This window comes from Pseudophryne corroboree, chromosome 9 (genome assembly GCF_028390025.1).
Source record: "Pseudophryne corroboree isolate aPseCor3 chromosome 9, aPseCor3.hap2, whole genome shotgun sequence".
NCBI classification, from domain to species: Eukaryota; Metazoa; Chordata; class Amphibia; order Anura; family Myobatrachidae; genus Pseudophryne; species Pseudophryne corroboree.
In genome coordinates this window covers 459,509,234-459,526,473 of record NC_086452.1, presented here as the reverse complement: position 1 = coordinate 459,526,473, position 17,240 = coordinate 459,509,234, and the positions used below count along the sequence as shown (strand labels likewise).

At 48.4% G+C, this 17,240-nt stretch overlaps 1 protein-coding gene across 4 annotated transcripts in view; it reads left to right on the top strand.

Moving 5' to 3' along the window:
* Window positions 1-17,240, top strand: part of RAD18 (RAD18 E3 ubiquitin protein ligase) — a 543,966-nt gene that overhangs the window by 69,898 nt on the left and 456,828 nt on the right. For all 4 annotated transcript variants that reach the window (XM_063941263.1, XM_063941261.1, XM_063941264.1 and 1 more), the window contains exons 3-4: window positions 238-299; window positions 13,412-13,482. In XM_063941263.1, the coding sequence (XP_063797333.1) occupies window positions 238-299; window positions 13,412-13,482 (133 nt within the window). The remainder of the gene's footprint in view (window positions 1-237; window positions 300-13,411; window positions 13,483-17,240) is intronic.

Here is a 17,240-nt window from a genome sequence, read left to right as displayed (position 1 = left end):
GGGGGTTCTACTTTATTTACCTTGGGGCCATATAAAAGCGTTATGGTGTGACTTTGACTCCTGTACCACTCAATTAAGTTCCAGCAATTAGCACAGGGACCCCGTGGGACGGCTGTGCGTGCGTTGTGTGAGGGGAGTGAAGGCATGTCGCTGTTATCTGACACTCCGAGCTGTGGAAAGTTGCCTCCACTCCGGCGACTTCTGTACCGTAATAACATGTTTTTCTTCTGTCTACAGACTGTTCTCTGTGCATACGGAAGTTCCTGTCATACAAGACGCAGTGTCCCATCTGTTGTGTGGTACGTTCTGGATTTCATTCATTCAGTTGATCACCTTTTAGAACTCCTAAGGTTTTCAGAATATGTTGATTTATAGGGAAATGATTATGATTTTAAAGTTCCTAATGCTGAGTACACACTATCCAGTTATCTGGCTGATCAGCTGATTATCGGGGGATGGTACCGATAATTGGACAACATGTATGCAGGAGCGTTTGAAGCTGATAAATGGCTATAAATGCAAAGACTAGTTCAGGAGAACCATATCACGTATGCTGCACTATATCGTTCCCGACCCCTGATCCCGTTCAGGCGATGAAAGAGAAGTAGACCCTGAGGAAGAAATTGGTCAGTGTGTATGGGTGCACACTGATCCGATTATCCCTCCGTTGGGTTGGCGGCACCCATAGGATGGGGTGTTCCTGGCTTTAGTTGTAGGAATAAATGCATGTTCCTTACTGGAACCGCAATGTGCGCAACACCAATCCTATTTCTCCTCTACACCATCATCCTGTCAGTGGAGGCAGCCATTTTGTCAGCTGAATGAATTATTTTGCAGTCTGTCAGAGGCGTGAGGCCCCCCCCCAGTCACTAGGAGCTAATGGCATCACTGAGACATGAGGGTCTCACTTAACTAAGTACTAGCAACATCACTGAGGAATGAGGCACTGTTTTGACTCGGACTTAGTGACATCATTGAAACATGAGGCTCTCTGTTCACTAGAACTTTGTGACATCATTGAGGCATGGATGTTACCTATGCAATAGGACCTTGTGACAGTGAGATTTGAGGTTCTCAGTTTATCAGTTTACTGGGAACTAGTGACATCTCTGAGGCATGAGGCACTGTGTTCTCTATGACATAGTGACATCACGGAGTCACAAGGCTCTCTGGTCACTAGAACCTAGTGACATAACTGAGGCATGACGCTCTGTTCACTAGAACCTAGTGACCTCACTGAGGCATGAGGCTCTCTATTCTCTAGAACCTAGTGACATCACTGATGCATGAGGTTCTCTGGTCACTAGAATCTAGTGACATCACTGAGGTATGACGCTCTCTGGTTACTAGAACCTAGCAGTGCCATCACTGAGGCATGAGGTTCTCTGGTCACTAGAATCTAGTAACATCACTGAGGTATGACGCTCTCTGGTCACTAGAACCTAGCAGTGACATCACTGAGGCATGAGGTTCTCTGGTCACTAGAATCTAGTGACATCACTGAGGTATGACGCTCTCTGGTCACTAGAACCTAGCAGTGACATCACTGAGGCATGAGGTTCTCTGGTCACTAGAACCTAGCAGTGACATCACTGAGGTTGGCACAACTTGGTTGGGTAGCCTCCAATTTGCTGCCTGCACACTAAATCCACAGAACTGTATAACTCTTAGTACAGGTTACTCTTGCATAACATAGTCCTAACGCTTCTGTCATATATAGCTACTGTATGTGACCCACTCTTTCTATACCTAATAGCGAGGGCGTGGGTGATAGATATATATATATATATATATATATATATATATATATATATATATATATATAATACATGTGCTGTCTTCAGTCCTGGGTGCTGAGCAGTTTAAATTTAATTTGCTTTTATTCCTTGGTGACTATATTTGAGCAGAATTCGTTCTGTTACATTTGTGAAAGTGTTTTTTTTTTTTTTTTTTTTATAGTAAAACATTTATGAAATTAAATGAAAAAATAAATATATGTATATAAAACCTTTACAGCGTGCTACTGCTTTATTTAAGTTGAAACTATTCTTTTCCTCCCCCGGTGATGATTAATCACATGTGGGTGGTGCATCCAGTAACCGCACATCATGGTGATACTGAATATTTGTTGAGCTACCGGTAATGTCCGTTCTGCTCGGGTGTCTGACCACAAGGCCTGGGGTGAAGATGTAGCCCTTATAATAAATTACACAGCCCCTAAACGCACTCTCACTCTTGCAGTAATTGGAGAATTGAAGTAACACCGCTGCTGCTGCGGCTCCGCCATCGCTCTGTATTCTCTCCAGCCATGTAGTTGGGTTGCGTGACTTCTGTCTCATTCTGCACCTATTCCGGGATAGTAACTGATGCAGTGCGCTGTCCCCTGAGAGAAATAAGTGAAACCCATCTGGTTAAACATTTATGGGGTATATGCAATAGCGGGCGAATTTCAGAAAAAGGCGAATTGCGGGCCGTTTTCGCCGCAAAAAATCAATTCGCCTATGCAGTGCAGTACTTTATCGCAAAAAAACGGCCCGTCAAAATTCGCCTTTTCTCAATTCGCGTTTTTCCGAATTCGCCTTTTCTGCAATGGTACAGATGCTGCAATTCGCCTCCAGCATATTCAATTCAAGTTTGGAAATTCGCCTGCAGTGCTTTTAGACAGCAAATTCGCGATTTTCACTCCGCCACACTTTGGAGGGTGAAAACAAATAAAAAAATTTTAAACATGTTTTTTTTTTGTGTTTTTTTTTTTAGGAATAGCAGATCTATTTATATTAGAAGGGATTAGGTTTTTTTTTTTTTTTGGGGGGAGGCACAAATATTATTTATATATTTTTTAAAATAATATTTTTTTTTTTTTATTGCTGGAACGTAAAATCAGAAAAAAAAATGGCGTGGGGTCCCCCCTCCAAAGCATAACCAGCCTCGGGCTCATTGAGCTGGTCCTGGTTCTAAAAATGCGGGGAAAAAAATGACAGGGGATCCCCCGTATTTTTAAAACCAGCACCGGGCTCTGCGCCTGATGCTGGTGCCAAAAATACGGGGGACAAAACGAGTAGGGGTCCCCCGTATTTTTAACACCAGCATCGGGCTCCACTAGCTGGACAGATAATGCCACAGCCGGGGGTCACTTTTATGCCGTGCCCTGCGGCCGTGGCATTAAATATCCAACTAGTCACCCCTGGCCGGGGTACCCTGGGGGAGTGGGGACCCCTTCAATCAAGGGGTCCCCCCCCCCCCAGCCACCCAAGGGCCAGGGGTGAAGCCCGAGGCTGTCCCCCCCCATCCAATGGGCTGCGGATGGGAGGGCTGATAGCCTTTTTGTGTTCAAAAAAAAGATATTGTTTTTTCCATTAGTACTACAAGTCCCAGCAAGCCTCCCCCGCAAGCTGGTACTTGGAGAACCACAAGTACCAGCATGCGGGAGAAAAACGGGCCCGCTGGTACCTGTAGTACTACTGGAAAAAAAATACCCAAATAAAAACAGGACACAGACACCGTCGACAGTAAAACTTTATTACACACTGCCGACACACACATACTTACCTATGTTCACACGCCGACATCGGTCCTCTTCTCCATGTAGAATCCCGGGGTACCTGAAAAGCAAAGTTCAATATACTCACCTTAACCAGGCTCCAGAGATAAATCCACGGACTTGGCAAAATAATAAAACGCATTTACCCGCTCCATAACGGACTGAAAGGTGTCCCATGCTGACACATGGGACACCTTTCCACGATTAAGATCTGTCAGTGACAGTTGTCACTGACAGGTCTCTAAGCCAATCAGGAAGCGCAATTGCGCTCACCTGATTGGCTGCTCGCTGTGACAGCGCCTCGCACAGCTCCCTCCATTACTTTCAATGGTGGGAACTTAGCGGCTAGCGGTGAGGTCACCCGCCGGTCAGCGGCTGACCGGCGGGTGACCCCACCGCTAGCCGCTAAGTTCCCACCATTGAAAGTAATGGAGGGAGCTGTGCGAGGCGCTGTCAGTGTACAGACGGCGTCCAGCCAATCAGCTGAGCGCCACGGCAGTAGCGCTTCCTGATTGGCTGAAGGGACGTCAGTGACAGGGAGTCACGTGACGTCCCGACATTCGGGAGAAAGGAGTGTAATGTGAAAACATTACACTCCTTTCTAGTCCGGTGGACCGTGATCGTTTTTTTATTTTACAAAGTACGTGGATATACCCCTGGACCTGGACCTCTGGACGGACGCTGGAAGGTGAGTATAATTTTTTGACAGGTACCCTCGGATCGTCGGAGATCGTTGCAGTCGGCGTGTCAACACAGGTAAGTATGTGTGTGTCGGTGTATGAAATAAAGTTTTACTATCAAGGTGTGTGTGTCCTGTTTTTATTTGGGTATTTTTTTCCCAGTAGTACTACAGGTACCAGCGGGCCCGTTTTTCTCCCGCATGCTGGTACTTGTGGTTCTCCAAGTACCAGCTTGCGGGGGAGGCTTGCTGGGACTTGTAGTACTAATGGAAAAAACAATATCTTTTTTTTTTACACAAAGGCTATCAGCCCCCCCATCCGCAGCCCATTGGATGGGGGGGGACAGCCTCGGGCTTCACCCCTGGCCCTTGGGTGGCTGGGGGGGGGGGACCCCTTGATTGAAGGGGTCCCCACTCCCCCAGGGTACCCCGGCCAGGGGTGACTAGTTGGATATTTAATGCCACGGCCGCAGGGCACGGCATAAAAGTGACCCCCGGCTGTGGCATTATCTGTCCAGCTAGTGGAGCCCGATGCTGGTGTTAAAAATACGGGGGACCCCTACTCGTTTTGTCCCCCGTAATTTTTGCACCAGCATCAGGCGCAGAGCCCGGTGCTGGTTTTAAAAATACGGGGGATCCCCTGTCAATTTTTTCCCCGTATTTTTAGAACCAGGACCAGCTCAATGAGCCCGAGGCTGGTTATGCTTTGGAGGGGGGACCCCACGCCATTTTTTTCACAGATTTTACCGTTCCAGCAATTGGGCAGGAAGGCGAATTCAGCACGCCCACTGCTCGCCGATTGGCCGGAATCCGCCTGCGGGAGGGGCGAATCTGTTTTACATTGAATATAGTGAAACCAGGGTCCCGGCGACAGGGCTGCGGCTGGCGATAGCGGGCGAATCATACAGAGGCGGATCTAATGCCGCGATTCGCCCGCTATTGCATATACCCCTATATCTGTTGGCGAGATCTCCAGATCATACCGCACAATAGTAATTCTAGCCCTTAGAACGTCTTCCTTCTTAATAATTTTATTTTCCCCTTATGTTGCTCACATACCTCACAATGTTGATGGTTAGTTTGTTCATTTTGACAGTATAGGCCATGGCGTGGCACAGAGTTGGGTTGCAAGATGATTGCTGACTCCTTACACGTAGGCCCATTATTAGGTCAGATGCCCAGTTTAGTCCTTTACCCATAATGCCACACGTCACAGACTGCGTCTGCATGTGTCTTTGCATTTGAACCATCCATATATATCTGTAACAAGAGCCTGGATGCCAGTGGCAGTCTCTGAGTGCGGCTTATTGACCACGAACCAGTCATTTCAGATGACTGATGTGTAAGCCAGTCTTATATGATGTACTCAGTATGCCATTCAGCTATGAGCAAAGACTGCATGTAGCGGCTTACAATGGTAGGAATGCATTATTAACGCAAATCTACAGTGAATAAAACAGGTCACCTTATATTGCACCAAGCAGCCTGGGTAGGGTATGCCTGAGATACTTTGATTCAGGTGTATATAATATATCGCACCTAGGTAGATGTGCTTGAAGTACAGACAGTGTTTTGTTATGAAGTTGCAAAACCCCCAGATCTTGCGTGCATTGATTTTGATAATGTGCATTTTTCCCCCTTCAGCATACAGGTTTTATTTTATTTTATTTGAATGATTTTTTTTCTAAATAAACTTTCTGTGCGCGCCTCTGCCTCCCGCCTACTCTCTGCTTTCCCTGCAGAATCTCGGCATTCAGATTCGGCTGATTGCCTGTAGTGCAGAAGCTTTTAAACCAACTTGCTGTAGCGTTAACCCTTCACGGCATGTCTGCGATGCAGCTATTGTGGCCACAGCCGTGATATTATTAGAAGGGACTTGCCGCATCCGTAGACGCGAGTCCCATAACCCTCTGCCAGATAAAGGGCCGTATTTCACAAGCCATCGCAGGGCACATTGCCGCCTGTACTTCCCTCTGACCGCAGATTGTTCCCCCTTCCCCCGGTCTTTTCTGGTATGGGTTGATTTTGATAGGTTACGACTGATTTTCTTGCGTGCTCCAGGGGACAGCGGTGTGGGACTCCCAGAATATTTTTGGAAATGTTCCGGGAGCATTTTTCTAGGTTAATTGGTTCCTTATGTGAGTAACGCTCATAGGATAAGCATATGATACTTATTCTGTGCAAAGGGCAACTGCAGGCAAGTGGTGCATGTCCCCGAGTATACTATGTATTAATACTATTCATTTCTCTGACGTCCTAGTGGATGCTGGGAACTCCGTAAGGACCATGGGGAATAGACGGGCTCCGCAGGAGACTGGGCACTCTAAGAAAGAATTAGGACTACTGGTGTGCACTGGCTCCTCCCTCTATGCCCCTCCTCCAGACCTCAGTTAGAATCTGTGCCCGGCTCGAGCTGGTTGCACACTAGGGGCTCTCCTGAGGTTTTTTATTTTCAGTGAGATCTGCTGGCAACAGACTCACTGCTATGAGGGACTTAGGGGAGAGAAGCGAACCTACCGGCTTGCAGCTAGCTTGGGCTTCTAGGCTGCTGGACACCATTAGCTCCAGAGGGATCGTACACAGGCCCAGCCTCGGTCGTCCGGTCCCGGAGCCGCGCCGCCGTCCCCCTTGCAGAGCCAGAAGCAAGAAGAACGTCCTGGAAATCGGCGGCTTAAGACTCCGGTCTTCATTAAGGTAGCGCACAGCACTGCAGCTGTGCGCCATTGCTCCCTATGCACACCACATACTCCGGTCACTGATGGGTGCAGGGCGCTGGGGGGGGGGCGCCCTGGGCTGCAATTAGAGTACCTTAAATGGCAAAAAAACACATAATATAGTCTAATAAACTATATATGTGTAAAAATACCCTGCCATAATATTAATATAAGAGCGGGAGAAGCCTGCCGAAAAAGGGGCGGGGCTATCTCCTTCAGCACACTGGCGCCATTTCCTCTTCACAGCTCCGCTTCAAGGACGCTCCCCAGGCTCTACCCTGCAGTTTCCAGGCTCAATAGGGTAAAAAAGAGAGGGGGGGCACAAAATTTAGGCGCAAAACTGCGTATTATAGCTGCTATAGGGAAAATCACTTTGTGTAGTGTAAATCCCTGTTTATATAGCGCTATGGTGTGTGCTGGCATACTCTCTCTCTGTCTCCCCAAAGGACTTTGTGGGGTCCTGTCCTCAGTCAGAGCATTCCCTGTGTGTGTGTGGTGTGTCGGTACGGCTGTGTCGACTTGTTTGATGAGGAGGCTTATGTGGAGGCGGAGCAGGTGCCGATAAATGTGATGTCACCCCCTGCGGGGTCGACACCTGAGTGGATGGATATGTGGAAGGTATTAACCGACAGTGTCAACTCCTTACATAAAAGGTTCGATGACATAACAGCTGTGGGACAGCCGGCTTCTCAGCCAGTGCCTGCCCAGGCGTCTCAAAGGCCATCAGGGGCTCAAAAACGCCCGCTACCTCAGATGGCAGACACAGATGTCGACACAGAGTCTGACTCCAGTGTCGACGACGAGACTAATGTACATTCCACTAGGGCCATCCATTGCATGATTACGGCAATGAAAAATGTGTTGCACATTTCTGACATTAACCCAGGTACCACTAAAAAGGGTATTATGTTTGGGGAGAAAAAGCAACCAGTGGTTTTTCTCCCTTCAGATGAGTTAAATGAAGTGTGTGAAGAAGCATGGGCTTCCCCTGATAAAAAAACTAGTGATTTCTAAAAAGTTACTAATGGCGTACCCTTTCCCGCCAGAGGACAGGGTACGTTGGGAGACATCCCCGAGGGTGGATAAAGCGCTCACACGCTTGTCAAAAAGGTGGCACTACTGTCTCAGGATACGGCCGCCTTAAAGGAGCCTGCGGATAGAAAGCAGGAGGCTATCCTGAAGTCTGTATATACACACTCTGGTACTATACTGAGACCTGCTATTGCTTCAGCATGGATGTGCAGTGCTGCAGCAGCGTGGTCTGATTCCCTGTCTGATAACATTGATTCCCTTGACAGGGACACTATATTGCTAACCATAGAGCATATTAAAGACGTAGACATATACATGAGAGATGCACAGAGCGATATTTGCCGGCTGGCATCTAGAATAAATGCAATGTCCAATTCTGCCAGGAGAGTATTATGGACTCGGCAGTGGACAGGTGATGCGGATTCTAAAAGGCACATGGAGGTTTTGCCTTACAAGGGTGAGGAATTGTTTGAGGATGGTCTCTCGGACCTCGTTTCCACAGCGACAGCTGGGAAGTCGACATTTTTACCCCAGGTTCCCTCACAGCCAAAGAAAGCACCGTATTATCAGGTACAGTCCTTTTGGCCCCAGAAAGGCAAGCGGGTTAAAGGCGCATCCTTTCTGCCCTGAGGCAGGGGTAGAGGGAAAAAGCTGCACCATACAGCCAGTTCCCAAGAACAGAAATCCTCCCCTGCTTCCACTAAATCCACCGCATGACGCTGGGGCTCCACTGGTGGAGCCAGGTGCGGTGGGGGCCCGTCTCCGGAACTTCAGCGACCGGTGGGTTCGCTCACAGGTGGATCCCTGGGTTCTACAAGTGGTATCTCAGGGATACAAGCTGGAATTCGAGACGTCTCCCCCTCGCCGTTACCTCAAATCAGCCTTGCCAGCTACTCCCCCGGACAGGGAGGTAGTGCTGGCGGCAATTCACAAGCTGTACCTCCAGCAGGTGATAATAAAAGTTCCCCTCCTTCAACAGGGACGGGGTTACTATTCCACAATGTTTGTGATACCGAAACCAGACGGTTCGGTGAGACCCATTCTAAATTTGAAATCCTTGAACAATTATATAAGGAAGTTCAAGTTCAAAATGGAATCGCTCAGGGCGGTTATTGCAAGCCTGTAAGAAGGGGATTACATGGTATCACTGGACATCAAGGATGCTTACCTGCATGTCCCCATTTACCCACCTCACCAGGTGTACCTCCGTTTTGTGGTACAAGACTGCCATTACCAATTCCAGACGTTGCCGTTTGGTCTGTCCACGGCACCGAGGGTATTTACCAAGGTAATGGCCGAAATGATGATACTCCTTCGAAAGAAGGGAGTTATAATTATCCCATACTTGGACGATCTCCTTATAAAGGCGAGGTCCAGGGAGCAGTTGTTGGTCGGAGTAGCACTATCTCAGGAAGTGCTACAACAGCACGGCTGGATTTAGAATATTCCAAAGTCGCAGCTGGTTCCTACGACGCGTCTGCTGTTCCTGGGTATGATTCTGGACACAGAACAGAAGGTGTTTCTCCCGGAGGAGAAGGCCAAGGAGTTGTCATCTCTGGTCAGAGACCTCCTGAAACCAAAACAGGTGTCGGTGCATCACTGCACGCGAGTCCTGGGAAAGATGGTAGCTTCTTACGAAGCAATTCCATTCGGCAGGTTCCATGCAAGGATCTTTCAGTGGGATCTGTTAGACAAGTGGTCCGGATCGCATCTTCAGATGCATCGGCTGATCACCCTGTCCCCGAGAGCCAGGGTATCTCTGCTGTGGTGGCTGCAGAGTGCTCATCTTCTCGAGGGCCGCAGATTCGGCATACAGGACTGGGTCCTGGTGACCACGGATGCAAGCCTCCGATGTTGGGGGGCAGTCACGCAGGGAAGAAACTTCCAAGGACAATGGTCGAGTCAGGAGGCTTCCCTACACATAAATATTCTGGAACTAAGGGCCATTTACAATGCCCTAAGTCAGGCAAGACCCCTGCTTCAAAACCAGCCGGTGCTGATTCAGTCAGACAACATCACGGCAGTCGCCCATGTAAACCGACAGGGCTGCACAAGAAGCAGGATGGCGATGGCAGAAGCCACAAGGATTCTCCGATGGGCGGAAAATCACGTGTTAGCACTGTCAGCAGTGTTCATTCCGGGAGTGGACAACTGGGAAGCAGACTTCCTCAGCAGGCACGACCTCCACCCGGGAGAGTGGGGACTTCATCCAGAAGTCTTCCAACTGATTGTAAATCGTTGGGAAAGGCCACAGGTGGACATGATGGCGTCCCGCCTAAACAAAAAGCTAAACAGATATTGCGCCAGGGCAAGGGACCCTCAGGCGATAGCTGTGGACGCTCTAGTGACACCGTGGGTGTACCAGTCGGTTTATGTGTTCCCTCCTCTTCCTCTCATACCAAAGGTGCTGAGGATAATAAGAAAAAGAGGAGTAAGAACTATACTCATCGTTCCGGATTGGCCAAGAAGGACTTGGTACCCGGAACTACAAGAAATGATCTCAGAGGAACCTTGGCCTCTGCCTCTCAGACTGGACCTGCTACAGCAGGGGCCCCGTCTGTTCCAAGACTTACCGCGGCTGCGTTTGACGGCATGGCGGTTGAACGCCGGATCCTGATGGAAAAGGGCATTCCGGTTGAGGTCATTCCTACGCTAATAAAAGCTAGGAAAGATGTGACAGCAAAGCATTATCACCGCATATGGCGAAAATATGTTGCTTAGTATGAGGCTATGAAGGCCCCCACAGAAGAATTTCAGCTGGATCGATTTCTGCACTTCCTACAGTCAGGAGTGACTATGGGCCTAAAATTGGGATCCATTAAAGTCCAGATTTCAGCCCTGTCTATTTTCTTTCAAAAAGAACTGGCTTCACTGCCTGAAGTTCAGATGTTTGTTAAGGGAGTGCTGCATATTCAGCCCCCTTTTGTGCCCCCAGTGGCACCTTGGGATCTCAACGTTGTGTTGGATTTCCTAAAATCACATTGGTTTGAGCTACTTCAGACCGTGGAATTAAAATATCTCACGTGGAAAGTGGTCATGCTTTTGGCCTTGGCTTCGGCTTCGGCTAGGCGGGTGTCAGAATTGGCGGCTTTGTCCTGTAAAAGCCCCTATCTGATCTTCCATATGGACAGAGCAGAATTGAGGACGCGTCCCCAATTCCTCCCTAAGGTGGTATCAGCGTTTCATTTGAACCAACCTATTGTGGTGCCTGCGGCTACTCGGGACTTGGAGGCTTCCAAGTTGCTGAACGTGGTCCGGGCCCTGAAAATCTATGTTTCCAGGACGGCTAGAGTCAGAAAGACTGACTCGCTGTTTATCCTGCATGCACCCAACAAGTTGGGTGCTCCTGCTTCTAAGCAGACTATTGCTCGCTGGATCTGCTCCACGATTCAACTTGCACATTCTGCGGCTGGACTGCCGCATCCTAAATCAGTCAAAGCCCATTCCACGAGGAAGGTGGGCTCTTCTTGGGTGGCTGCCCGAGGGGTCTCGGCTTTACAACTTTGCCGAGCTGCTACCTGGTCGAGATCAAACACGTTTGCAAAATTCTACAAGTTTGATACCCTGGCTGAGGAGGACCTTGAGTTTGCTCATTCGGTGCTGCAGAGTCATCCGCACTCTCCCGCCCGTTTGGGAGCTTTGGTATAATCCCCATGGTCCTTACGGAGTTCCCAGCATCCACTAGGACGTCAGAGAAAATAAGAATTTACTCACCGGTAATTCTATTTCTCGTAGTCCGTAGTGGATGCTGGGCGCCCATCCCAAGTGCGGATTGTCTGCAATACTTGTATATAGTTATTGCCTAACTAAAGGGTTATTGTTATGAGCCATCTGTTCGTGAGGCTCAGTTGTTATTCATACTGTTAACTGGGTATTGTATCACGAGTTATACGGTGTGGCTGGTATGAGTCTTACCCGGGATTCCAAATCCTTTCCTTATTGTGTCAGCTCTTCCGGGCACAGTTTCCCTAACTGAGGTCTGGAGGAGGGGCATAGAGGGAGGAGCCAGTGCACACCAGTAGTCCTAATTCTTTCTTAGAGTGCCCAGTCTCCTGCGGAGCCGTCTATTCCCCATGGTCCTTACGGAGTTCCCAGCATCCACTACGGACTACGAGAAATAGAATTACCGGTGAGTCAATTCTTATTTTTACTGCATTAATAGTCTTCAGAAATAAATACTATATTTTGCCTTGTTGAATAAGATGAAGAACGTTTCCGTGATGTTTTCTTTAAACCTTGTTGTGAATTAAAGCTGCAGTACCACTTACAGATTCTGTGTGAGGGCAAGGACCAATCAGAAGCCACAGAAGAGCGGCTTCTGGTTGGTCCTCCCACTCACACCTCTGCAGCCACTTTTTGCATGATTGTGAGTTGGACTGCGTGTGTCTTGCTGTAGTCGCCTGTACGACTTTATGCTGGTGCTGGTAGCACCCTGGTGTACATCCGTGTGCCTGCGTGTGCGAGGACTGAGACACCCACTGTCAGCGTCTTTAGACGCTACAATATCACTAGGTGCATCTTTAGATGCCACCATCAGACGCAGCATGGAAACTTGCATCAGCCCTATGCTAGGTGCCGACCCTTCATGGCCTCCAGCGTAAGTCATTAAGTGTCTGAGATAGTAGCCAGTTATGTGACATGACCATCAGACTCTGCACCTCCGTGCGTCTGAGTATCCACCTCCCATGAATGGCCCAGCTCCTCAATCGATACAGGGGCAGGCAGTATCAGACGCATGTGCAGTGGGACTTAGATGCTTGCGCAGTTGAAAAGCATTATGATGCGATTCAGGCACGGAGCGAGGTTGTTGCTGGAGACGTCAGGAACTTCTCCCCGGTAACCTGCTCCAAGAATGGCTCAAAGTAGAGAAAAGCCCTGTTTTCCACAAAACAGGATTTTTCTCTGCTTTATGAATAGACCCCATTGTCCCGTCCAGGGGACCTTTCTCCCACTTCTTATTGCCAGTCCTTGGCTCTCTAATGTCACTGGCTTAGGCACAGACACCTGGAGGATCTTCAAAGATGGTGGAGGATCTTCAAAGATGGTGGACTGTGGTGCAGGCGGGACGGTGTCGCCTGACTGTATTGCCGCAGCACCTCGGGTTAGCTGCCGCTGTGTCTCAGACAGACCTGATTTTTTGGAAAATTCTCCAGCTACAAAGACCCAAAAACATACGCCGAAATCTCCTACACGTTATTTTAAAACATTTAAAAATTATATTTAATTTATTTTAAGCCATTTTATGTAAATATTACAAAATGACTGCCTGGGATTAGCTGCAGGGGTGTAAAGTGTGACGTTTCTTTAATACTGGTACTCCTTTATATCTGTGGTTCTGTGAATCCACCGTACAGTGCAGGGACCGGACTGACAGTACGAGACTCATTATCCCAGGTCTGATGGTATCGTGTGTCCAGCACTGATTTTGTATCTCTTCTGTCACAGGCGGTCACAGAGCCCGAGTTACGGAATAACCGCATACTGGACGAGCTGGTGAAAACCTACGTCACTGCCAGGTACGTCCGTCTCCCCTCTCCCCTGCTTTCATGTCTGAGACAGTTCTTACAGTGAAAGGGGATAATCTTCTGTGTCTCCTATTGCTTCTCTTCTGCAATCTCCAGATGTCTCTCCATTCTGGGGATAGAGTTATGCGAGGAGTGGAGACCTGTATGTGATTTATCCTCTTATGTCGTCCGTCAGATACCTATGCGCGGTCTGTTGGCGGAAGAAACGCGTTATACAATGGAAGCCCTTTACAGTTGTGTCGGTTATTTATTACTGATTCTGACGTTTCAGGTTTCCATTAAGCGGTCTGTAACGTGGGATCTCCTGTGCGCCGAAGCCTCTCGCTGGTTTCACCATAACCCTGCGTGACACGTGCAGTCTGGCTGTGCCGCTCCCCAGACACATTTATGTATATACAGTATATATGTGAGAGGAATTTGGCGTCTGGGGCACCGTTATACTTAGAACGTTAGTAGCGAGATTTCCAGTAACCCTCATCTTTTTTTTATGCTCTGGTTTAATGTGTAACATTAATGTGAGAGGTAATGGATGGATGGTTTGGCTCACTCCTGATCCCCGTATCTCCAGCAGATCCCTGTTGTCAGTCCTGATCCTGTGGGATAATACTCACAACCCAATAGGCTGGCGGAGGAGTAGAGTAGTGGGGAGCATGTACTCTGCCACCACACTTTATTTTGCTACGCTTCAACAGCTACTTACATTGGGTTGGGATTGATTTGCCGACGTTCGGATGCTGGCGGTCAGAATATCTACCGCAGCATCCCGATGATTAGAATTCCGACAGGGGAAGGTAATTATACTTACCTTCCCCCGCCCTGGCCCCCTAACCACCCCTTTCTGTAGGCTAACCCTAACCCCCCCTCACCCACAGCCCACTGGTGGCGCCTAAACCTAACTCTCCCTGCAGCCGAAACCTAACTCTCCCCGCCCCTCCTGCAGCCTAACCCTCCCAGGGGGGTGCCTAAACCTAATCCCCCTCCCCGCAGCCTAAACCTACCCTCCCGGGGTGCAGCCTTAGCATCCCCTCAAAACCTAAACCTAACCTCTCTCCGTCAGCCTAAGATGGGTAGGTTTCTGGGTCGCAGCGGCTTTACTGGCACCCCTGTGCGCGACTGGTGTTTTTCTCGCAGGGATCAATGATCCCTGGTGTGTTGACATGTCTTCATGAAGATAAATGAGCGCCTACATGCACATAACCATGTCCGTGCTACAGGTATACACCAGTACAAATGTGCACCTTCCAGTTAGTCCTTCCTTTCATTAGTCCCTAGTAACCCTTTCGTGCTGTTTTGTACCAGGTCATACTGACATGTCTGTAATTCCTCCTCTCTGACCAGTATACATGTGATTTGTTGGGATCCGGTCTGAAGATCCACACTGACTAGGTCGACAGTCACTAGGGTCGACAGGGTTTCTAGGTCGACATGTGCTAGGTCAAAAGGTCGACATGAGTTTTTCACATTTTTTTTCTTCTTTTTCTTGAACTTTTTCATACTTAACGATTTACGTGGACTACGATTGGAACGGTAACCTGTGCCGAGCAAAGCAAGTCACCTTCGCTCGCCATGCGAGGGGACGCGGTGCACTAATTGGGGTTCCCGGTCACTCTACGAAGAAAACAACACCAAAAAAACATGAAAAACTCATGTCAATCTTTTGACCTGTCGACCTAGAAACCCTGTCGACCTTCAGACCCTGTCGATTTAATGATCCACACCCGATTTGTTAATCTAACCCTTTAACCACTTAAACTAGTTTTCACTAATGTAACAGCCTAATAAATACTACGTCACACCTATGTAAGGGGGTCATTCCGAGTTGATCGTAGCTATGATCATTCACACTGACATGCGGGGGGGCGCCCAGCACAGGGCAATCCGGCCCCGCATGTCAGTGCCGCCCCCCCCTGCAGAATTGCAAAGGCATTGCACAGCGGCGATGCCTTTGCACTGCAAGAGTAGCTCCCGGCAAGCGCAGCTTTAGCGTGCTAGCCGGGAGCTACTCATCGCTCCCCGGCCCGCAGTGGCTGCGTGTGACGTCACGCAGCCGCTGCGGGCCACTCCCCGCACGGTCCAGCCACGCCTGCGTTGGGCGGGCCGCGCCCACGAAAAGGCGCCGCCGTTTCGCCCCCTCCCGCCCATCGACTGCCTCTGCCAGTCAATTAGGCAGAGGCGATCGTAGCGCATGCGCAGTTCTGACCTGATCGCTATGCTGCAAAAAACTACAGCGTGCGATCGGGTCAGAATGACCCCCTTAGTGCTGAGCTGCTGCTGCTGCTGCTTCTCACTAGTGTGATGCCTTGGTGTGTTGGGTTGAGCTGCCCGGGGGAGTCTTGTGCTCTGGACTTCAACCTTAGGACTGTTAGGGGAACCGCCTGACGAGGTCACCTGTCATTCGGTAGGTGCGCCCATATTGTTTGGCCAGAAATGATGCTAATAACCTCCGTTTTACTCTGTTGCAGAGTTTATTACATTTGTTCTGATTGCCAGTGTTTAGAGTGTGCACCTGCGTTTTCTTGTTTTTCGGCGTGGTGCTACAAGTCTCAGCCTGGTAGCCCCTCTTATTATGATTAGATTTAGGTTGTGCAGTCCAGATAGATTGCACTCAAAATAAGACATTCTCGCTAGAAATTAGATTAAACCAAATTAAATTAAAGACCATCTCCACCCATAAAAGTAAAGTTTTGTCTTGGCGCAGAGGCTGCAGGAGTCCAGCTCCGGCCTCGTCTCTGAATGAGAATGAGATTGGCGCGCAGATTGTCTCTTATAATTGTATTTCCTGGCATTACATCCGTATGAAACATATCCGTTTAATATTTAAATGTCTGCGTGATTTTCAAGGGAGAATACTGATACCACAACCAAACCGAGCAATCCAATCCATCCTGCCTATTCTCCTAGATAGGTTTCATTTGAACTCTTTAATATGTCTTATAATTTTAATAAGAGTTTTTGTTGTCTGGAAACCTATTCAGTGATTTAAATCCGTCTGAAAGAAAACATGTGGAGCTCTGGGCACAACTAAACCATTTATTGTGATTGCATTTTGTTTTGAGGTTAAGCATCTGTACATTTACATATCGAATTATGCAGATTGCTGTATAATCTAATTTGTTTCCTCTCTGTAAACAAATGAAATCTTCCTGCAGAATCCTGGTTTGGGCTCCTGGCTCCGATTGATTTAGTGCTGTGAGGCTGTAAAGCCGGCAAGTCTCTGTGCAACACACTTCACAGGGCATTGATTTGCTTTTAATTCTTTTTCTTTTCCTCCTGCCAGTTTATACATTGTATTCGTTTGCAATGTTCTCCTATCCCACACATTGCTGTGTGAGAATCGATCTGCACCTTGTAAATGAAGTGATTTTATTTCCTTACTACAAACAAATGAAATCCTCCAGCACTTGCTATAGATGTGTCCTCGTATATCTTGCCTCAATACGCCCACGTAGCAGAAGATGCATGGCGTGAGTGAGCGGACAAGTCCCGTGCAACTTCGTTAGTGTGTGGCATATTTTTTTTTACTAAAAATGCATCTTATTTGTATCGATATGCAAATAGGAAGCACAAGCAGCTTCTGCGGATTAAAACTGTATGCGGCATGCCTATATACTGTGTGCTTCTGTGGCTGTAACTGCATAGGACATGGTACGTTACAGTGTTTTCTCGGAAAACACTGTAAATTACCATGTCGTATGTGACGCACAGAATAGAGGCGTGCCGTCGCTTGTGCGTCCTATTCGCAAAGTTTT